The following is a 22,745-nucleotide window of genomic DNA, read 5'->3' as shown; positions in this document are numbered from 1 at the left end:
GTCCTAAGTTAATGTGTGTGTGTGTGTGTGTGTGTGTGTGTGTGTGTGTGTGTGTGTGATGGTGGTGTACTGGGGATTGAACCCAGTGGCATTCTACCTCTGAGCTACACCCCCAGCCCTTTTTAAATTTTTTGTTTTGAAACAAGTTCTTACTAGGTTGCTAAGTGTCTTACTAAGATGCTGAGGCTGTCTTCGAACCTGCAATTGTCCTATTTCAGCCTCCCAAGTACTGGGATTATAGGTGTGTACCACCATGCCTGGCTAGTTAACATTTTTAATAGCAAATTGCCCCTTAAATTATGTTTGATCAGAAATGCTTGGAACCAGAGACATTTTGGATTTCAATTTTTTGTTGGATTTTGAAATATTCACACACACACATACATATAGATATAGATATAGATATATGCATTTATAATGAGATATCTTAGGACTGGACCCCCAGTGTAAACCCAAAATTCATTCATGCTTTATGCATATCTTATACACATAGGCTAAATGCCATTCCATTCAATAATTTAAATATTTTGAGGCGTGAAACAAAGTTTTATGACGTGCAATTTTCCATTTGCAGCAACAGGTCAGTACTCAAAAAGTTTGGGATTTGCAAGCATTTTTTTATCTTAATGCTCAAGCTAGAGGTGTTCAACCCATAGTATCCTCTGGTTGACTAGCTATTGTTAGACCTACAGAATAAGAGCCAGGCATAATGGTGGATGCTTGTAACGCCAGCATTTGGGAGCTGGAGACTGGAGGATGGTGGTTCATGGACAGCCTCAGCTACTTAGCGAGGACCTTGGCAACTCAGTGAGACCCTGTTTCAAAAATAAAAAGACTAAAAATAGGGCTGGGGGTGTAGCTTGGAGGTAGAATGCTCCTGAGTTCCATCCCCAGTACTGCAAAAAAAAAAAATTCTACAGAATAACAAAGTTGCATTCATGGACTTGCCTGAGCTGCAGGCCTTGGGTAGACTGTCCCCTCCACCCCAGTGCCTGTGCCCACTTCCAAGAGCAATTAGGCAAGAGAGCAATGTACCTAAAGCCTATTTCCTATTGAATGATCTGGAGATGCATTAGGGAAGAAAAGGCATACTAATTGAGGATTATATGCATACATTTTCTCATTATTTCCAGTTTATGCAAATAAAAATAAATTCAAAAAATATTCCACTCATCAACTTTCATTTGACTCAGGAATAATCAAAGATACAAACACAACATATGTTCACATTAAAAATTTTTATCTGATCTTCTTTTTGTATGTGGTGTTGAGCATTGAACCCAGGGGCATTCTACCTTCGAGCTACACTCTGCCTATTTTACTTTTTATTTGGAAACAGGGTCTCACTAAGTTTCAGAGAGCCTCACTATAAGTTGTTGAGGCTGCCGGCTAACCTGCGATTCTGTCTCAGCCTCCCAAGTACTAGGATTACAGGCCTGTGCCACCATGCTCAGCTCTACTTTTCTTTATTATATAAGCTTTGCACAGTCATATCAGGAGTAGGGGATTACTAATGATTTTATCTACCTATCTATCATCTATTTTTTCATGTTTTCACTTTTAGTTTTGGAGCTAATTTCAAGTGTCAGAAAAGAGTGGTACAAGGGATATGGTGGGGCACACTTGTAATCCCAGCATTTGGGAGGCTGAGACAGGAGGATCACAGTTTGCCGACAGCTTCAGCTACTTAGAGGCCCTTTGCAACTCAGTGAGACCCTGTTTAAAAATAAAGAATAAAAAATAGGGCTGAGGGTGTAGCTCAGAGCTCGAATGCCCCTGGGTTCCATCCCCAGAACCGCAAAACAACAACAACAACAAAAATAGGGCTGGGGGTGTAGTTTGGAGGTAGAATGCCCCAGGGTTCCATCCCCAGTACTGTAAAAAAAAGAAGAAAGAAAAAAGAAAGAAAGAAAGAAAGAAAGAGAAAGAAAGAGAGTGGTACAAAGAATTCCCACTTCTCTTGGCCCAGAGACCCTGTTCATGTAGGCAACTATTCCAATAACACTGTTTAGAGTGAAAAGATTCCATGCAAGATCAAGTGTTGCATTTAGATTTTGTGTCTTGTTGGTCTTCTTTAATCAGAACAATTCCTCAATCCTTTCTTTAACTCATTACAAGCTAATTGTTTAGTAGAACATCCCCTCAGTTTGGGCGAGTACTTAGTGTCCTCATGATCAGCCAGGTTATGCCTTTGGGGTAGAAAGAACAAGAAGCAACAGCTATGATTCACATTGTGTTCCCTCTAATGTCACAGGAGGTGGCTCATTGCACAATTTAGATAGCACACAGTGCCGATTTGTTCCATTACTATTCTTGTTAACTTTGATCACCTGGGTAGGGTGGTTACTGTGATTTGGCTATACTGTATAATTACTCCTGTTCCCTTTATAAATTAGTATTTTGGTGGGGAAATAGTTTGAGGATGATTCTATCATTTCTCCCACATTTCAAAGCTGGCCCTGCATTATGAGAACCACTTTTACATTTCTACTTTATTTGATAGCATATAATTTTCTTACTCTCTTTGTTTATTTTTATTTTTATTTTGCGGTATTGAGGATGGAACCCAGGGGCATTTTACCTCTGAGCTACACCCCCAGCCCTATTTTTTATTCTTTATTTTGAAAGAGGGTCTCACTAAGTTGCAAAGGACCTCACTAAGTAGCTGAGGCTGGTCAAGAACAACGATCCTCCTGTCTCAGCCTCCCAAATGCTGGGATTACAAGTGAGCGCCACCATGCCCAGCTCTCTCTGTTTATTTTGATGCTCTATAGGCCGATATTTGGCCAGTGGAAGCCCCTTTGAGTCAACCTCTGTGTCATTTTTAACATGTTCTTTCATTCTGTGATCGCTTCTTTCCTGGCAAGACTTTTTTCCCTTTAAAAACATTATAAATTATTTTATTTACAGCTACTTGTTACAAAACAAATAGACTATATATTTCTTCTCTTTTATTTTTTATTTATTTTTAATTATTTATTTATTTAAAAAATTTTTATTGGTGCATTATATTCATACATCCTATTGGGGTAAAAACTTGTGTGTACATACATGTACATATCACTGATTTAACCCCTACACAGTTCCCACCCCATTCCCTCCCCGTCCCTCCTTCCCTTGCTCGGCTTAGTGGTTGACTTCGATATGTTTAACTGCATTGTGTGTTTTAGAGAATTTCCTTCTTCCCCCCTCCTTTCTTCTCCTTTAGGTTGCCTTGTTTGCTCCTCTATAGGATTTCCTTTTTCATCTAGAGTTCCCCCTTTTACCCATTTCTCCTTAGCTTTCCTATATTAGGGAAAGCATCTGATTTCTTATTTTTTGTGACTGACTAATCTCACTTAGCATAATGTCCTCCAGTTCCATCCATTTCATTTAGATTTTGGCAGTGCACAATGTTTATATATACTACGCTTTACACCTACATGATTTTCTTTATCTCCCTAGATATGTTGAAGATCACAGTTTCATACCAACCTCTCCGACCCTGTAGAGTTCATTCTAGCTTTTGCCATTTTTGTAAGCCAAAGGGTTGGGAAGACATACTGGGATTCAATGTGTAGGAAGGGGTTTCTGAAATGCTTATGACTCTGGTTCTCATCCATTGGAAAAGCTCCCCCTTCCCTTGTATTCTTTCACATTCACACACTTTCGGTTTGGGTGGGGTTTTGTATTTGCCAGGTTTGCAGGTATAGAAAACCTTTCCGCCATGGAGACCACCTAGAAGAGGAGGGAAGGCAGGACTTGGTGTTAAGTCCAAATCTATTTAGTGTAGGAAGAATGTTGTCATAATTTGAACAAATGCAAAATTTTTGTAAACTGGAGTCAGTTTTCTTCCAGAAATAATGATTTTCCTTTGGTGCTTTTAATAGAGGGTGACTTCTCAAATGCCCATTTATGTGACTTAGTCTTGGCTGTGGAGAAGCAATTATAAGAAATATACAGTCATGAAATGGTTCTGAGGTTGTTCTTTGAAGTATTGCCCTACATGTCCATTTAATTGCATGTGGTCTTCAGCACGTAACATCGTGGATGGATTTGCTTGGCCTTCTTAAAGGCCAAAGCCCTTATCAAGTACTGGATTACTCTAGCTCCATCTTACAGATAAGGGCACTGAGTTTCAAGTAACTTTGGCAACTTTCTGATTTATTTGGGCAGAGACTGTGGTCAAGGCAGGACTCAACCTCAGGCAGTCCTAGTATGAATCCATGCTCAGCCATTGCGTTATAAAATCCACACTAAAACTCCTTAAAGAAACTCCTGAAAAAACGACATTCTGCATTTCAATAAATAGGTTCTATTATCAAATGATGCAGGCACAATTATCTAGAGAATTTATAGGGAAAAAAAGATTCCTTGATTAAAGATTCTACCTGATTGCGTAGAGTCTCTTCACAGTGCAGAGGCTGTTGAATCCTTGGCATATGGATGGGGTTTAAGAGATAGGGGAAGAAGAAGAATGTCGAAGCTCATTGATTTGTTTTGTCTTTGGTCTGGTGTTATTTGGAGATACCAGAATCAAGCTCTAGGTACTAGTGGTGTGTGTGTGTGTGTGTGTGTGTGTGTGTGTGTGTGTGTGTGTGTTTTACTGGGGATTGAACCCAGAGGTGTTCTACCTCTGAGCTATAACTCCAGCCCTACTTTAAATTTTTTTGAAACAGGATATTACCAAGTTGCTAAGGGTCTCATTAAGTTGTCAAGGCTGGCCTTGAGCTTGTGATCCTCCTGTCTCAGCCTTCCAAGCACTTGGATTATGAATGCTATTTTTAATTAAGTCTATTGCTTGTTAAAACTGTCCCTGAAAAGCCAGAGAGATCAACTGTGCTTCTCTCTCTGCACAGACCAGCAAATTAACAGACTTTATTGTCAGTAGCTTGTCACTCTGAAAGTGACTAAAAAGAAAATTTGATGAATGATACCTGCTGCCCTCCTCTTCCCCCAACCTCTCCTCACAGTGGGTGGGAAGCACGAACAAACTGCAGGAAGAAGTCTCCAGAACATGACACTGAGGTTGATTTGTGTTTCAGACTGCTGGGCTGATCGATCCCCACTTCATGAAGCTGCGGCTCAGGGGCGCTTATTGGCTCTTAAAACTTTAATTGCACAAGTAAGTAAACCAAAGACTTTATCCTTTGTGCTCAGGTTATAATCAAACATCATTCTTTATTAGCTTTGGCTGTAGTAGAGGTCTTGCTTGCCCCATCTGGATCCCAGCACTGCCATTCTAGGTATATGTATCCTCTTGCTCTTCACCATTTGATTCTCTTGCCTCTCTTGTCCCAAGGAGCTGCCCTATTTTCTGCCTGGTTCCTTCCTTTTCCTTTTAATTTTAAATAGGAAATTTCCCTGTGAGGATCAGTGGAAGATACTCTCAAATTTATGTTGCACTAACTCACCTCATATTTTCCCTGTGTACATTAGTGACAATATTCCTAAAGTTGTATTTGTCTGTTATAGCTGCATAACAAATTACCTCAAAACATAATGGCCCAAAACAACACACTTAGATTCTTGAAGTTTCTATAGGTGAGGTGAGAGTATATCTCCCAGGCTGCAGGTTATCAGCCAGAGCTGCAGACATCTCATGGCTCAACTCGGGAAACGATCTGCTTTCAAACTCAATCATGTAGTTGTTGACAAACTTTAACTCTATCACATGAGCCTCTCCATAGGCTTTGTCATGGAATGGCAGCTGGCTTTCCCCAGAGAAAACACCTGAGGAAGTCCCTGCTTTTTTTTATTACCTGATCTCTGAAGTGACATTCTGTTTTCTTTGCCATATTTTTTTTCATTAGATGTGATTCAGTAAGTGTGGCCCACACTCAAGGGGAATGCATTACACAGTGAGATAATGTTAATGTTAGGAAATGGAAATCACTGGCACCACCTGAGAGGTCATCTACCCTACTGCTATGCTTCCTTGTGTGGAGGGGGTGGAAGGAAGGTTACTGAGGATTGAACTCAGGGGCATCCTCTACACCTGCAGCCCTTTTTTACTTTTATATCTTGAAGCTAGTTCTCATCACATTGCTGAGTCTGGCATCCAGCCTGTTATCCTCCTGTCTCAGCCTCCCAAGTAATGATATTACAGGTGTATGTGCCACAGGATCCAGCTCCCACTGATAACACTTTCAAGAGCAAACATTAAAATCCATGGGCACATGGATAAGTCCTACTTCTTAGGAAGATTTATTAATGTCTTAGTAGTTAAGGATACTGTATTTGTATTTACGGCTACCTCTCAAGTACACTGAATAATGAGAGCAGCCTAGTGATTATTTGTGAGATGAATGAGAAAATGTACACACTCAATTTGCTTTGTTTTGGAATCTGTGTGTATGGATGAGATGGGATGATTAATTATACCTTTTTGCCCCATCCTAGTTATCACTTAACCGTTCCTGAATTCCTTACCATTTTGCATTTACATAGCTGGGTGCATTGCTCTTGTTAGGGAAGTATGCATTTATTATTTATTTATTTATTTATTTATTTATTTATTTATTTTTATTTAGCTTTCTCCTCTCTGAGTTGTATCATTTCTTAAGAAAGTAAGTAGAGACAGAAGGAAAACAATACTGTCAGCAATGATGAGCTTCGTGTTTGATCTTTTCATTTGCTTACTCATTTTAAATAATTCACACTTTATTTTATATTTTGCTGCTCTCTCTCTCTCTCTCTCTCTCTCTCTCTCTGTGCGTGTGTGTGTGTGTGTGTGTGTGTGTGTGTGTGTGTGTGTGTGTGTAACTGTGGATAGAACCCAGGGGGAATCGATCTCCAAAGTATACCTCCAGCCCTATTTTTTATTCCTAATTTTGAAACAGGGTCTCACTAGTTTGTAGAGAGCTTCATAAGTTGCTGAGGCTGGCTGTGAACATGCTATCGTCCTATCTCAGCCTCCCTAGTGCTGGGATTACAAACATGTACCACTATGCCTAGTGATTTGATTCTTTTCAATATGTAATCTATTCACATAGTTATAAAATTAAAATGAGCTGCCGGGCATGGTGGTGCACACTTGTAATCGCAGCATTTGGGAGGCTGAGACTGGAGGATTGCCACAGCTACTTAGTGAGGCCCTCTGCAACTTAGTGAGACCAGGTTTCAAAATTAAAAATTAAAAAATAGGGCAGGAAGTGTATTTCGGAGTTCTGTAGAATGCCCCTGGGTTCCATCCCCACATGTGCAAAAAAAAAAAAAAAAAAAAAAAGAGTTTGTATAGTGGCACACGCCTTTAATCCCAGTCCTTGGAAGGCTGAGACAGAAGGATCCCAGGTTTTAAACCAGTCTCTGCAAAACATTAAGACTCTCAGCAACCTAGCAAGACCTTATTTCAAAACAAAAAATAAAAAGGGCTAGGGGGTATAGCTCAAAAGTAGAATGCCCCCGAGTTCAATTTCTAGTATCTCCCATCCAAGATCTGGCGATATAGTTCAGAGAAAGAAGGCCTCTGGGTGCAATCTCCAGTAAAAAAAAAGGATGAGAAGAAGTACACAGTGAAAAGTCTTGTATCTCTCAATACTTTTATTAGTATTTTAAATAAACTTTTAATTTTGGAACCATTTTCAAGAAGAGTTTCAAAGGCAGTACTGACTTTTCTCACGTATCCTTCACTTGACTTTCCTGAATGTGACATCTTACACATAGCCTTGGTATACTTGTCAAAAGTAAGATATGAGTATTGGGACAATACCATTAACTAAAGTTCAGAGTATTGGAGTTTCACCAGTCTTTCCACTAGTGTCCTTTTCCTGTTACTGGATTCAGTCCAGGATTCCACATTAAATTTAGCACTTTTTAGCTGAACATGGTGGCACTCACTTGTAATCCCAGTACTTGGGAGGCTGAAGCAGGAGTATCACAGGTTCATGACCAGCCTCAGCTACTTAGTGAGGCCCTTTGCAACTCAGTGAGACCTTGTTTCAAAATAAAGAAAAAAAAATAGGGCAGGAGGTGTAGCTTGGAGATAGAATGCCCCTGGGTTCCATCCCCAGTACTGAAAAATACATACACACACACACACACACACACACACACACACACACACACACAAACACACACAGGAGTGAAGCATTAAACCAAGGTCCAGCAGTTCCTTGGTTATCGTGCTGGCTGTCCCTGATAGCGGAGGAGCTTCATCTTATGTATAATTTTAACTTTCTGCTTTTCTATTCTTACCCAATTAAAGTGCTTCAGTCTAGAGGGTCTTTCAGGCCTGTCCAGCATTCCAGTTCTCCAATTTCGGGGATTGTTTCACTGCAGTTTTTTTTTCTGATACAATGCTGCCACCGTGTGGACTAGCTTCTTTTAAAATCTAAAATGCTGGCTGGGAGGGCGTGGTAGGGCATATTTGTAATCCCAGTACTTGGGAAGCTGAGACCAGAGGATCCTGGTTCTCGGCCGGCCTCAGCTACTTAGTGAGGCCCTCTGCAACGTAGTGAGACCCAGTTTCAAAATAAAGAATAAAAAATAGGGCGGGGGGTGTAGCTCGGAAGTTGAATGCCTCTGGGTTCTATCCCCAGTACTGCAAAACAAACAAACAAACAAACAAACAAAGTCTAAAATCCTTTTTCTTTCTGAACTTGACTGGTGCAATGCACCTATGCAGTGATGAGATTCCGAATGCTACATTAGTATGTGCTGCAGCATCTCTTGGTGTGCTTTCCTCCTTATCCCATCCCAATACTCCTCCTCCTCCCCACACCTGCTGGTAAAACTAGTGATGCCTCCTTATATAGACATAACATTATTTGAACTACTTTCTGAAAGCCTCTTTTTCGCTTTCCCGCCTCCCTCCTTGGATCCTCTTCCACTTTTCTACTGATCTTGCTCCTCATTTATCTGAAACCCCCTTTGTTTCCTATTTTCTCTCTAGCTTCCACGTACAAGACAAAACATAACAATCCTTGGTTTTCTTTCTTTTTTTTGTGTGTGGTATGGGGATGGATCCCATGGTCATGGCCTCCGAGCTACACCTCCAGTCCTGTGTTTTTTTTTTTTTAATTTTGGACCAGGGTCTCACTAGGTTGCAGAGGGCCTCACTAAGTAGCTGAGACTAGCCGTGAGCCTCAATCCTCCGGTCTCAGCCTCCCAAATGCTGGGATTACAAGTGTGAGCCACCACACCCAGCCAAGCCTTGATTTTAAGAATCTGGCTGAAATCATTTAGCATAATATTCTCTAGTTCCATCCAGTATCCTGCAAGTGATAAAATTTTGTTCTCTATGCTGGGGTAAAACTCCATTTTGCATACTGGGTGTGGTGGCACACACGTGTAATCCCAGGATTTGGGAGGCTGAGACAAGAGGATCATAGGTTCAAGGACAGCCTCAGCAACATAGTGAGCCTCTCAGCAATTTAGTGAGGTACAGTTTCCAAGTTTAAAAAAAATAATAAAATAAGGTGGGTGTAGTAGCGCATCCTTGTAATCCCAGCATTTGGGAGGATGAGACTGGAGGGTCATGGTTCACAGACAGCCTCAGCTACTTAGTGAGGCCCTTTGCAACTCAGTGAGACCAGGTTTCAAAATAAAGAATAAACAATAGGGCTGGGTTGTAGCTTGGAGGTAGAATGCCCCTGGATTCTATCCCCAGTACTACAAAAAATAAAAAAAATTCCATTGTGCATATATGCTACATTTTACTTATCCATTCATTTGTTGATTGGCACCTAGTTTGGTTCCATAATGAAACCATCATGTGACCCAACTATACTACTCCTTGGTATCTTTGCAAAAGAATTAAAGCTAGAATGCTATAATGGTAATGCATACCCATGTTGATAACAGTATAAATCTTAATTTCTTAAAAAGTAATATTGAACCAGGAGTGGTGGCGCACAATTGTAATCCCAGCATTTGGGAGGCTGAGACAGGAGGATCATTGTTTGCAGAGAGCCTCAGAAACTTAGTGAGGCCCTTTGCAACTCAGTGAGACCCTATTTCAAAATAAAGGATAAAAAAATAGGGCTGGAGGTATATCCCAGAGGTAGAATGTCCCTGGGTTCTTTTCCCAGTAACACACACACACACACACACACACACACACACACACACACACACACACGCAGAAATCACATATGGAAAAAGTAAAAGGAAAAGACTTTACTGACTGTATTTGGTACCCAACTTGAAATGCAAAGCAGGATGCAGATGGCACTCTGGGGATCTGGTAGGATGCAGTGAGCACTAGGTTAAACTTTGGGGTACAGGATCATGGCACTAGGCTTTGAAAGCTTTTCTTGGGTCAGTTCCAAAGCAAGGGATACAAATCAAAAGTTGGCAGGGAGGACAGCCCAGGGACCTAATTCCTTTTGCCGATAGAAAGTGGTGGTTATAGGGGAAATGGTAAAAGACAAGCTCTGAAAATAAGGGTATGACATCAGAGTTGTCCAGCAGCTAGGCCGACCTTAATCACCTGACACGGGGACTCCTGGATGAGGAAGGTGGTGCATAGCAATAGGGGGGCATGGTGCTGACAATCAGACCTGGATAAAGAGATGAGGGCTAGCAAAATCCCTCTGGCCTTAGGCCCTGGGACTTCGAAACCTCTCCATAGAGTGAAGTTGTAGCTAAGCATATGACTCCTGAAAGCACTCTCTACTGAGCTTTCTTCTCCCAAGCCTGTGAGTTCTGTTCCACATTTGGACTTGGCTTCTAAACCTGTCTGTTCTCCGTCACCTACTCCTCATAGCCACTATTGTTCTTCCCCTCAGCGGGGTCATAGCAGCCTGTGCCTGACTCACAGCAGTGTCTCCCTGGCTCTCTTTGCTTCTTTCTTCCATCCCTGCCCCTGTCATCAACCCTCCATCTTGCTATTCTATTAGCTCTAAACCCTGAGCAGCCCAACAGGCTTAGGGACTTCTCATTTTCTAGAAGACATGTGCTCTCTTCTGGGACATCAAGACATGTCATGACCTGGCTCTGGCTCACCCACTCCCTGCATCTCCTACTTCCCCTTTCTGTGAGCTCCTTTTGATCCAGAAATAAGCAACTCTCCAACTGTGGCCCTACCATGATTCCTATCACTTTCTGCATTTGTATATTCTGTTCCCTTTTTCTTTGTCTTCAATTTTTGGGGTACTGGGGGTGGAACCCAGGAGAATGCTATCTCCAAGCTACACCTCAGCCCTATTTTTATATTCTTTAATTTGAAACAAGGTCTCACTGAGTTGCAAAGGGCCTCACTAAGTAGTAGCTGAGGCTGTCCTCAAACCTCAATCCTCTTGCCTCAGCCTCCCAAATGCTGGGATTACAAGTGTGCACTACCACACCTGGCTTTTTCTTTGTCTTTTTAGCTTGAATGATTTTGCTATGACTAATGCAGCATTTGATTCTCTTGTCTTCAAATTATAGGGCGTCAATGTGAACCTCGTGACAATTAACCGAGTCTCTTCTCTCCATGAGGCATGCCTTGGTGGTCATGTAGCCTGTGCTAAAGCCCTACTGGAAAGTGGTGCACACGTAGGTACCACCACTGCCCATGTGGATCTAGCTACCCAGGTGCATCGGCTAACACCTAGAGACTTTACCAGCTTGACTGCTTACTCAATTAACCAGGGGGAAGGGGAGGTCTAGTCCCACCCATGCCCATATCCCATCATTAAAGTTACTCCTTTTTCTTCAGCGTGTACCACCCACGTGTGAATATTCAGATATAATAATTCATAGGAATCTTTCAAAATTGTGATGCTGATTTAAAAAATCTTTATTGTAATGAGGCGAGCGTGGTGGCGCACGCTTGTAATCCCAGCACTTCGGAGGCTGAGACAGAAGGATCACACAGTTTTGAAGCCAGCCTCAGCTATTTAGTGAGGCTCTCAGCAACTTAGTGAGACCCTGTTTCCAAATAAAATAGAAAATAGGTCTGGGAATATAGCCCAGAGGTAGAAAAGCCCCTGGGTTCTACCCTCAGTACCACCACCAAAAAAAAATCTTTATTGTAAAGTATTATAAAGAACAAGTTTTAATAGAACAATGAAAAAAGAAACAATGAAATTCAGAAAAAAGGTTTTCTTTTATTTCTGAATGTCATGTCAATTCAGCACCCTAACCCAGCCACTATTTATTTTGTGTGTGTGGTATTGAAGATAGAACTCAGAGGCGTCTACCCCTGATCTACCTTTAACCTACTCAATTTTTATTTTGAAATAAGGTCTAGCTAAATTACGGAGTGCTGCTGGACTTGGACCTGCAATCCTCCTATCTCAGCTTTCCAAGTATTGGTATTACACGCATGCACCACTGAGCCTGGCTCTCAGGTACTATTTTTATTGAGCAAAATGTTCAAGTTAGATGACTTTTAATAAACAGTGCATCAAAGAAAATACAAATTAAACTTTATATTATTTTTAACTTATACTCTAACTTTTTCAAAGAATGACAGAGGTGCTCTGTATAATACAGATCTCAGAATAGGCTTATTTATTTATTTCTTTATTTATGCGGTACTGGGGATAGAACCCAGGGACGTTCTACCTCTGAGCTACACCCCCAGCCCTATTTTTTATTCTTCACTGTTTGAAATACAGTCTTACTAAGTTACAGAGGCCCTCACTAAGTAGCTGAGGCTGGCCACAAGCCTGTGACCCTCCTCTCTCAATCACTGGGATTACAAGCCTGGCAGAACAGGTTTATAAAAGTCAAAACTTATAAAAATCTCCTTGACACCCAAACTTAGTCGCCAGATGTTTTGTTGCTAATATCATTTTTAATCTAGTCCTTTTGTTCTTTGTCTTATGGACCACAAGCTCTTTAAGTGTATAACAACGATTTTTTTCCCAATGTCTATGCGTATTGGGTTTATACATGTGGCACTGAATATGAAAATGTTTCTGTCACAAACTGATATCTTGAAAGCTACCATGGCCAGGCATCTCCATGTTAACAGCTCATGTTAACGATGAGGCTGTGTGAGGGCTAGTTCCTTTCAAGCTAAATGATTGGAGTCACAAGCAGGTGGCTGGTGGAAGTATTAAATCGTTACCTTGGGTCAGAGAGGAGATATGGTGTGAACAAAGCAAAGAATAGTCACCTTATTTGCTCATCTATAATTTCTCCTTCTTCTAGAGTTCCTTAACTGAGGGGGATGGGAGGGGGGAGAGGGAAATTCCCTAATGTGCATGATGTACATTCGCAAACATAGAAGTCAATCAATCACTAAACCAAACATGAGAAGGAGGGAGGGGGAGGGAATAGGGAGGAAATTGGGGAAGGGCTAAATGAGTGATGTGTGCATGTATGCCTCCACCATCTTGGACTCCATTAAGATGTATGACTACAATGCACCAATAAAAAATAATAGATAAATAAATAGGGGAAAAGCAAAGAATAAAATAATAGTCCCCTATCTTTGACAATTTTGTAAGGCAACAGCCAGTCAATGCTATTGAACTGTTTAACATTTAAATCGAATGACAAAAGGCATGAGCGAAAGTTATTGGAGTAGTAGAAATCTCCCAGAATTAGTGGTCCCATGGATATCCCAAACTCAACACATCCCAGACTGCGCTCACCGTGCCCTTCCCTCTGGGACCTGCTTCTTATTGTGTGTTCTCAGTTTTAGAGAACGAGCAAAACATTCTTCTGATCTTCTAAACCTGGGAGTCATCTGGCTTCTTCTCTCTCCCCATCTAATTAATCACAAAATCCTGCTAATTTTATTTCTTCTTTTTCAAGCATAGCAATTAGGAAATAATTATTGAGTTTTAGAGATCTATTCTCTTGAGTAAAGTAATATGCCTATGATTAAAGTGTTTGAAAAAATACATATATTGCATATATGAAAAATATACAAAGGACATTTATAGGCTCTAGATTGTGATTTCCAACCTATTTTAATGTGCTCATGTCAGTTTTGTTGAAATAGTCAGATAAATGAAAACCTGGGACTTCATAGGTTAATTTTGCTAATTTCTCCAGTACTTTCATTTCCCGCTGTGTTTGTTCTCAACTGGGAGGAGAGATGAGATACATATTCATGGAAAATGGAAATAATTGTTGTTGCAAATGCTTACCAGTGCTTACTGAGTACCAGGCAACTTTCTAAGTGTTTAATAGGTAGTAATTTTCTTGACCCATCCAATAACCTTAGGAGGCTTCATGATATGATGATGATATGGGGTCCCCCTCTCACCCGTCCACTTGGGGAATTTTCCGGCACACATACATTGGCAATACCCTCTGAAAGAGTGAGAATGAAGTCAAAAATCCTCTGGGTGTCTCTTTGTCCATCATTAGGTCAACGGAGTGACGGTTCACGGAGCCACACCCCTCTTCAATGCTTGCTGCAGCGGCAGTGCTGCGTGTGTCAACGTGCTGCTGGAGTTTGGAGCCAAGGCCCAGCTGGAGATGCACCTGGCTTCACCCATCCACGAGGCAGTGAAGAGAGGTAAATAAGCCACCACAAAACACACAAGGAAGTGGCGAGTACAGGCCAATCAGCATCAATCAACAGCCCAGTGATGGCCATACAAGGATTGCCCAGATCTTGCCACCATTAGAATGTGTGTGGCTTAGAAATCCCAGAAAGTAGCTGAGCATGGTGGCGCACGCTTATAATCCCAGCATTTGGGAGACTGAGACAGAAGGATCGTGGTTCGCAGACAGCCTCAGCTACTTAGTGAGGGTCTTTGCAACTCAGTGAGACCTTGTTTCAAAATAAAGAATAAAAAATAGGATAGGGATGTAGCTCGGAGGTAAATGGCCCTGTGCTTTGAAACAGCACTTCTCAGTACCTAGGCATGTCTTTGTGCCTTGGATGTCCCATTTCTGGGACAAATGGGACAGTTTCTCAACATGCCTCCCCTGAGCGTCTTTCTTGGTATTTTGGTACCAGCTGCTACAGTCAAGATAGCAATTATAGCTTCATGCATTGTACTGAGCTTACATCTCTGATTATAGTAGAAAAGAAAACTTTATCCTCTCAAGCCCATAAGTCATTAATTACTAACATAAAATAAATTATGAAAGTGTCTAAAACTCAGAGATGATACTATCGAAAAGGGATTAGTAAATGTAACTGTCAATAAGTAATGCTTTCCAGATGAGCTGATGACTTAAAGGCCATAGTTATTGAAAAACAAAACAGTTGCATCTTGAAAAAGCATAGCATTGGGAATATTGGAGTTGACTCTAGACTTCTGTGTTGTCAGTTACTTTTGAAATGAGTAAATAAGCTAGGCGTGGTGGCGCACACTTGTAATTCCAGAAATTGGGAGGCTGAGACAAGAGGATCATGGTTCGAAGACAGCCTCAGCTACTTAGTGAGGACCTTTGCAACTCAGTGAGACCCTGTCTCAAACTAAAGAATAAAAAAAGGCTAGGGGGTATCACTTGGAGTTAGAATGCCCCTGGGTTCTATTCCCAATACCACAAAAAAGAAGAGGAAAAAAGAAGAATTTTAAGGAATTTTAAAATTATACGCATAAACTAGATATGAACAAGAAGATGCTTTTGAAAAATCAAAGTATTATCAAAGGTTTTACCCAAAATTCCACATTTTGGTGATAACTAACAGTGGCATTGTTCTCTTATATCAAGATCAGAAATACAGTCAAGAAGGTAGGACAATCTAGAAAAATAATGTAGATTTAATTGGAGAGGAACATCTTTACTTCAGAAGGCAAAAGAGAAAGATTTGCTCCAGCTTACCAAATAGATCAGCTGATATTTTCCTCCCAGTGAACTACTTCAAATTATACAAAAGACCCAAATACCAATGCACCCATGTCTTTCATAAATATTTATTGATTAACAACTGATGTGGAGCTGGGTGTGATGGTGCACACCTATAATTCCAGTTCTTTGTAGGCTAAGACAGGAGGATTGCAGGTTCCAGGGCAGTCTCAGCAAAGAAGTGAGATTTTCCAAGGAGAATGCTTACTTTCATAATTCTCGTTAGCTTATGTATTCAAAAGTGTATATGAAACACTTGATACTCTTTATTTATTCTTGTTAGGTATCTTCCAATCTATTCAAAAGAAGCTTGCAGGCTGTGTACCCAGTCTCACATGCCTAGGTGAAGAAGAGAAAGAGAGATTTGTAATGGCCTTGGGTTTATACACTGGATTTTCAGAATAATAATAGGGTGACTCATTTACCCTGCTGGGTCTTGTAAGAGGGTCTTATAGCCTCCATTTAAAAAATGGTGGCTTTATTCTAGAAAATGGTTTCAGCTGCATTCCTTGGAACCTTAGTTTAGTTGGCGTTATTTCAGGGATTACAAAGAGGAGCTTGAATGGAAGAAGCATGGGAATGCTGTTCTTTTGAATGATTCCAATTTGGGGAGTTCTCTTTTTAAATTATTCTTTGAATGAATTATTCTTTTTTTAGTAGGAACAGAGATCTAGGTTATTTCTAAAGCCCATTCCAGATTAGCAGTTCTATAATTCTTAAGGATTTTTTTTTCTTATGTTTCACCAGGTCACAGAGAATGCATGGAGATTCTGTTGGCTAATAATGTTAATATTGACCAAGAGGTGCCTCAGCTCGGAACTCCTCTGTATGTAGCCTGCACCTACCAGAGAGTAGACTGTGTGAAGAAACTTCTCGAATTAGGTAATTCCCATAAATGTTTTTATGAGAAGAACTTGCTAAATTTGTTGGTGTTTCATGGCTTAAAAGTGAAGTTTTTATTGGGCTGGAGGAAATTCTGATATTTTATGTTTGAGTGCTAAAAACAGAACTTTTCCAGAGCCATGAGTGCCTATATTTTTCGGTTCTGCTTCCTTTGATGTTGGCTCCATTTACCTGGTATGGTTCTCCCTGGTGGTCGCAAGATGGCTGCCTGCAACACCTGGGCTTCCTCATCCATATACAGCAAGAAATAGCATTGGCTCTTTTTGAGTCACATGTTCATCTCTGAACCAATTACAGAGGCCAAAGGAATACAATATACTGATTGGCTTAGGCCTAGATTTCAACTTATTCTTCAGTTACTAGGCTGCATATGAACTGAGGATCACAAGACGGTTTTATCAGAGAGAAACCTAGCTTTGGTTACCAATAAAATTCTGGACAGTAAAAAATAATATACACTCGCCACAGATTATTTCACATCTCTCCTGCTAGGTTATTTAGTCATTTTTAATTACAAAAGGCATATATAGGAACTGAGATTTGAGGGAAAAGTAAAATATCTTGAAAGTATCATTTGGTTAAAGATTCAACACACTAAGCCGTTGCCATAAAGATGGAGAATTTTCATCTCTGAGGTTTTTTTTTTCCTTTAGTCATTTTTTATTTACCGTACTTACTATTCTCTATATTGAATTCAGAAATATTTCTGAGCTCACATATTATATAATAAATAAGTTTATACTTATCATTTGCCAAAAATAAAAGTAATTTTATGTAATAGAAATCTTAAATATTTTATGTATTACCTATCTTGTATGGGAAGGCAAGTAAACTATTTATAATGATTAAAAATATCTAAATTTACCTATTTTCACTGAAAAAACTTATTTTGGCACTGGGAATTGAGCTCAGATGAGTTTTACTTCTGAGCTACACTCTCAGTCCTTTTTGTTTGTTTTGAAACAGGGTCTCACTGTATTGCTGAGGCTGGTCTTGAACCTTCGATCCTTCTATCTCGGCCTTCCAAGTACTGGGATTGTAGGCGTGAGTCACCATCCAACTTAATAAAATACTTTAAATAGTCTTAACAAGCTTTGCTGAGGTTCTAGGCTTAATTTACATATTTCCAAAGATCTGTCAGATACCTCACATTTGAGCATACTTCATAGCTGGTGATATTCAGACATTTTAGGCTCGTTGTGTTTCCCATTCACACTAGTCTTGAATTGTGGCCATTTGCTTTGTTAAGGAGCTAGTGTTGACCATGGCCAGTGGCTGGACACCCCTCTCCATGCTGCTGCGAGGCAGTCCAGTGTGGAGGTCATCTACCTGCTGACTGATTATGGAGCTAACCTGAAGCTCAGAAACGCACAGGGCAAGAGTGCACTCGATCTGGCAGCTCCCAAAAGCAGCGTGGAGCTGGCGCTCCTGCTCTGTGAAGGTAAGGAGGGCTGGGTGTCCACTTCTTTTCCCCAGGCACACTACTGTCTCCACTTCCTGTCTCATCTCTCGGATATTTGCCTTTTCTCTCTTCTTGTCTTTCAGTGCTGAGAATCAAATTCAGAGCCTTGCACATGCTAGGCAAGCACTCTACCAATAAGCTACATCCTCACTCCCTTTTTCTCTTTCTAATTGGGGTGGTACTGTGGGAGGCACAAGTTGTAGCATTGCTGCTATATCTTTTGGGATTTTTATACTCTATGTTTATTCACTGAAAATCCAATAGTGTTTGCTGAAAATCAAAGAGTGTTTGTATATATCAGATTGTTTTCTTGTTTTTTTTTTTCCTTCTGGTACGAGGGATTGAACCCAGGGGTATTCTACCTTTGTGCTACACCCTCAGGCCTATTTTATTTTTAATTTTTGAAACAGTCTTGCCAGTTGTTGACGGTCTTGCTGAGGCTCCCCTTGAACCTGTGAATCTGTCATCTTAGCTTCCCAAGTACTGGAATTACAGGCGTGCATCAGCATGCCCAGTGCCTTATATTTTTCCTAAAAAGAAAAATAATCAAATGAACTTGTTTTCACCCTGGAAAAGTTGAACAGCCATATCTATCCCAAAGTTTGAAAAAACGCATGCTGAACAAAGCAAAACCCTGTTTTGTAGTATTGGGAGACAATCCGCAGACAAGTCAGAAATCCAGCCACGCATCACATAATGAGCATCAGTGATGGGCCATACTTAAAACCTATAGGCCCACATGATTATATCACGTAGTGACATCGTAGCCATCTTAGTTTGTGTAGGTAGGTAGACTCTATGATGTTTGCACAATGGTGGAACTGCCTCATGATGGCATTTCTCACAATTACTCCCATCATTAAGTGATCTGTGACTGTCCTTGAGTTAGGGGCAATAGAAAGGACAGAAGATGCATTTACCAAACCCTACTAAATGGTGAGATTGTTTGCCTATTCTCCAGATCAGGGAGGAGGTGACCTGCAGTCCTCATTCCCTCACTCCCCTTTCCATCATGGCCATTAAGAACAACTATAGATGCCAGAGGAGGAGAGGTAAGCTACTAAGATGCTTGGTATCTCGAATTCAAAGGAAAACTATGCTATGTTCTCATAGTATGAGACTATTTCTGAGCCTTCCTTGATTATTTATATGCTGGCTGGGGAAGATATTAAAGATAAATTGTAAGGGTTCAGCTCTATATGTATTAGCAATGAGATCAATTTGAAATATAGATTAATCTCACTGAATTCTTTAAATTTAAAGCAGTGAAAAGCCCAGCATGGTGGTACACGACTGTAATCCCTGGGAGGCTGAGGCAGGAATATAATAGATTCAGAGCCAGCCTCGGCAACTTAGAGAGACCCTGTTTCAAAAAATAAATAAAATAAGCTAAAATAAAAAGGGATGGTGGTGTCAAAAAATAAGATAAAATAAAATAAAAACAGATGGTGGTATAGCTCAGAGGGAGAATACTCCTTAGTTCAATCTCTAGTACACTCCCACAAAAAGTAGTAAGAACCTTATAGTAGCCAGTGCTGTGTCAGCTACAAATGGGAAAACTGAAACACAGAGACTGGCTTACAAAGGATAACATAGCTACTAAGAAGTAGAATCTAGCTGGGCATGGTGGCACACACCTGTTATTCCAGTACTTGGAAAGTTGAGGCAGGAAGATTGCAGGTTTGAGGCCAGCTTTAGCAACTCAGTGAGACTCTCAGTAACCATCAAGACCCTGCTTCAAAAACTAAAAATCAAGCCGGGCGTGGTGGCGCACGATTGTAATTCCCCCCCAACCCCCCGCTTGGGAGGCCGAGACAGGAGGATCGCGCAGGTTCTTAGCCAGCCGCGCTGTTTTAATAGACCCTGTTTCAGAAATATAAAATAGGTCTGGGAGTGTATCCCGGAGGTAGAAGGGCATCCAGGAACCCCAGTACCACCAAAAAAATAAATAAATAAAATAAAAACCAGCTGGGCATTGTGGCGCACGCTTGTAATCCCAGCATTTGGGAGGCTGAGACAGGAGGATCGCGGTTCACGGCCAGCCTCAGCTACTTAGTGAGGCCCTTCGCAACTCAGTGAGACCCTGTTTCAAAATAAAGATTGAAAAGTAGGGCAGGGGGTGTAGCTTGGAGGTCAAATGCCTCTGGGTTCCATCCCAGACCCGCAAAAAAAAAAAAAAAAAATTAAAAATCAAAAGGGCTTGAGATAGAGTGCCCCTGGGTTCAATCCCCAGTGCCAAACAAAATAAAACAAAAACATAGAAACCAGAATTTCAACCAAGCGGTATGGCCCCAAACTGTCTGTCAGGACATCAAGTGATGCTGCTGCTGCTGCCGCTGCTGGTCTAAGGACCACGCTTGAGTACTACTTGTCTAGGCGATTTCCAGTGGTCTAGGTCATTAACAATTGCTCTTTTATTTGAATCTTCACCCAAAGAATTAGGATCTCCCACATCAGACACCAGTTTGGAAATACCAGATACTTTGCAGCGACTGGCTGTAAATACAGTATCCAGCGCCTTTTGCATATCCAGATTTCTTTCATTAAAAATGTTTCCAGATCTAGGATTTACATATCTTGTAAGCAAGTTCCTCTGTCCTTTATCTTTGTAAATATAGGTACTTGCTCCAGAAGGATGAACATAAACTATGTCAGAGTTCACTCTGGTTTCTAAACTTTTCTAGGCAAATCGGACAGTTTGTCTGCATTACCATTTTTCAGAGGCTTTGTTATTTGTTTAAAATCTAACAGTCTGACCACAGACTTAGAGATGCCATACATTTTTTCTTTCCTTTATGATACTGGAGGTTGAATCTAGAGGCATTCTACCTCTGAGATGTACCTATTTCATTTTTTATTTTGAAACAAGTTCTCACTAAGTTGCTGAGGCTTGCTTCAAACCTGTGATCTTCCTATTTCAGCCTCCCAGGCACTAGGTTTACACACGTCTACACACACACATACACACACACACACACACACACACACACACACACCTGGTTTGCCTTACACTTTTGATTCCAAAGATTTAATTAAAGATGATTGTTTGCTCTTCCAGGGAGATTTTCCATTTACCTGGATATGTCCTTACATGGTCCACCATTTTTTTTTTTTTTTTTTGGTGGTATTGGGAATGGAACCCAGGGACTTTCTACCTCAGCCCTATTTTATTCTTTTAATTTGAAACAGTATCTCACGGAGTTGTGGAGGGACTCACTAATTGCTGAGGCTGGCCAGGAACATGTGATCCTCCTGTCTCATTCTCCCAAGTACTGGGATTATAGGCATGTGCCGCTGTGCCTGGTCACCATTTTTTTTTCCTTTTGCAGGGCTGGGGATTAACCCAGGGCCTTATACTTGCTTACCACTGAGCTACATCCCCAGCTTTTTGGTCTACCATTTTTCATGAGGTATAAGAGGCGATTATAGTTGGATTTTCTTGAAAAGGGAACATTTGTATGGGTCAGTCATTAAATCTACTTCAAGAAATCTTTACTCATAGTCAGGATAGGAAATAATAGGGTAATATGAATAGTGTTCCAGTCCAAAGCTCATCCATTCATCCTATTTGATTGTATTTTGGATTCCTTTTGTTCCCTAAGGATTCAAAGCTACTGAAAGCCATAGACATGCAGACTTCATGAAATTGATGTTGAGGGGATCATGAGGTCTAAATGCCTTGAGTTCTTTCTGCACATCCATATTGAGCTGGAATCCTTGCAGGAATGGAGGGCCCCTCTGGATGCGATGCAGGGACAAGCCATCAATCCCCTGTGGGCAGCTAGTGCCAGGAGGCACAGGAGAACATTGAGGGCTATTTGACTCCTGGGCTATCTCTACTATTACCTCTGTAACCACTCAGATCCAGCTTCTTTCTACTGCCCTCCCTGCAGACATCCTTCCTCTCTGAAGCTCTGCGTTGGGGCCATGTAAGCTCAGTGCTTTCAATTGTTTTTTGTTTTTTGTTTTTTGCCTCACTTTCATTAACACAGGAAATACATGGGTAAGGTGAATTTCCTTTAGACCCCACATTTCTTTCCCAATGTGCCTCTGGATAACTTCATTTTTCAATATCGGCAATATAATCCTCCTTGGAAGATCAACTATTTTGCTGTTTCATTCTATAATTCCTATAGGGATCCAGCTTCCCTTTTGTTTTTACAGTTTGGGCCTCTTTCAGCTCTCTGATCTCCCTCAACCACGAGATTCACACTATTTTTATCCCCTCCCTCAGGCCCACCTGCCCTTTCCCAGCTCTGCCGCCTGTGTGTCCGGAAGTGCTTGGGTCGCGCGTGTCCTCAAACCATCCACAAGCTACGTCTGCCGGAGCCACTGGAGAGATTCATCCTATACCAATAGTGTCAGTTCTCTATGGGAAGATACTTGGAAATAAGTAGGTTGTTGTCTGTTGTCCCTGGGGTACTTAGTATAGACACCCAGCAGCAAAACACTCAGTATTTTCAAATGAGCTCAGCCAATTAGAGTAAACCCCCTGATAAGCCGGAACACTTGGGGATTACAATCTCCTGGTTAGTTTAATGTTCTCTTTAACCAAGAGTCAACCAGAAACCTTTTAGTTTTTAGCTCTTGTTGTTAATAGACTTGAAAAAAAACCCTGTGAAGCTGAGTGGAAAGAATAGGCTATTTTCTGATGATTCAAGATTTTCCAATACCTAAGGGTCAATACTTTAAATACTGTATAGACACATGT

General features: G+C 40.9%; 1 protein-coding gene across 3 annotated transcripts in view; it reads left to right on the top strand.

Moving 5' to 3' along the window:
* Positions 1–22,393, top strand: part of ASB11 (ankyrin repeat and SOCS box containing 11) — a gene marked incomplete at both ends in the record, with an annotated part of 28,895 nt that extends 6,502 nt beyond the window's left edge. For 2 of the 3 annotated variants that reach the window (XM_080718273.1, XM_080718275.1), the window contains 6 exons: positions 5,025–5,104; positions 11,350–11,457; positions 14,233–14,383; positions 16,417–16,551; positions 17,822–18,013; positions 22,269–22,393. In XM_080718273.1, the coding sequence (XP_080574399.1) occupies positions 5,025–5,104; positions 11,350–11,457; positions 14,233–14,383; positions 16,417–16,551; positions 17,822–18,013; positions 22,269–22,393 (791 nt within the window). The remainder of the gene's footprint in view (positions 1–5,024; positions 5,105–11,349; positions 11,458–14,232; positions 14,384–16,416; positions 16,552–17,821; positions 18,014–22,268) is intronic. The other variant, XM_080718274.1, reaches the window with a different exon arrangement.
* Between the last annotated feature and the right edge of the window lie 352 nt (positions 22,394–22,745).

This window comes from Muscardinus avellanarius (genome assembly GCF_963383645.1).
Source record: "Muscardinus avellanarius genome assembly, chromosome: X".
NCBI lineage: Eukaryota > Metazoa > Chordata > Mammalia > Rodentia > Gliridae > Muscardinus > Muscardinus avellanarius.
This window is presented reverse-complemented; position numbering and strand designations above follow the sequence as displayed.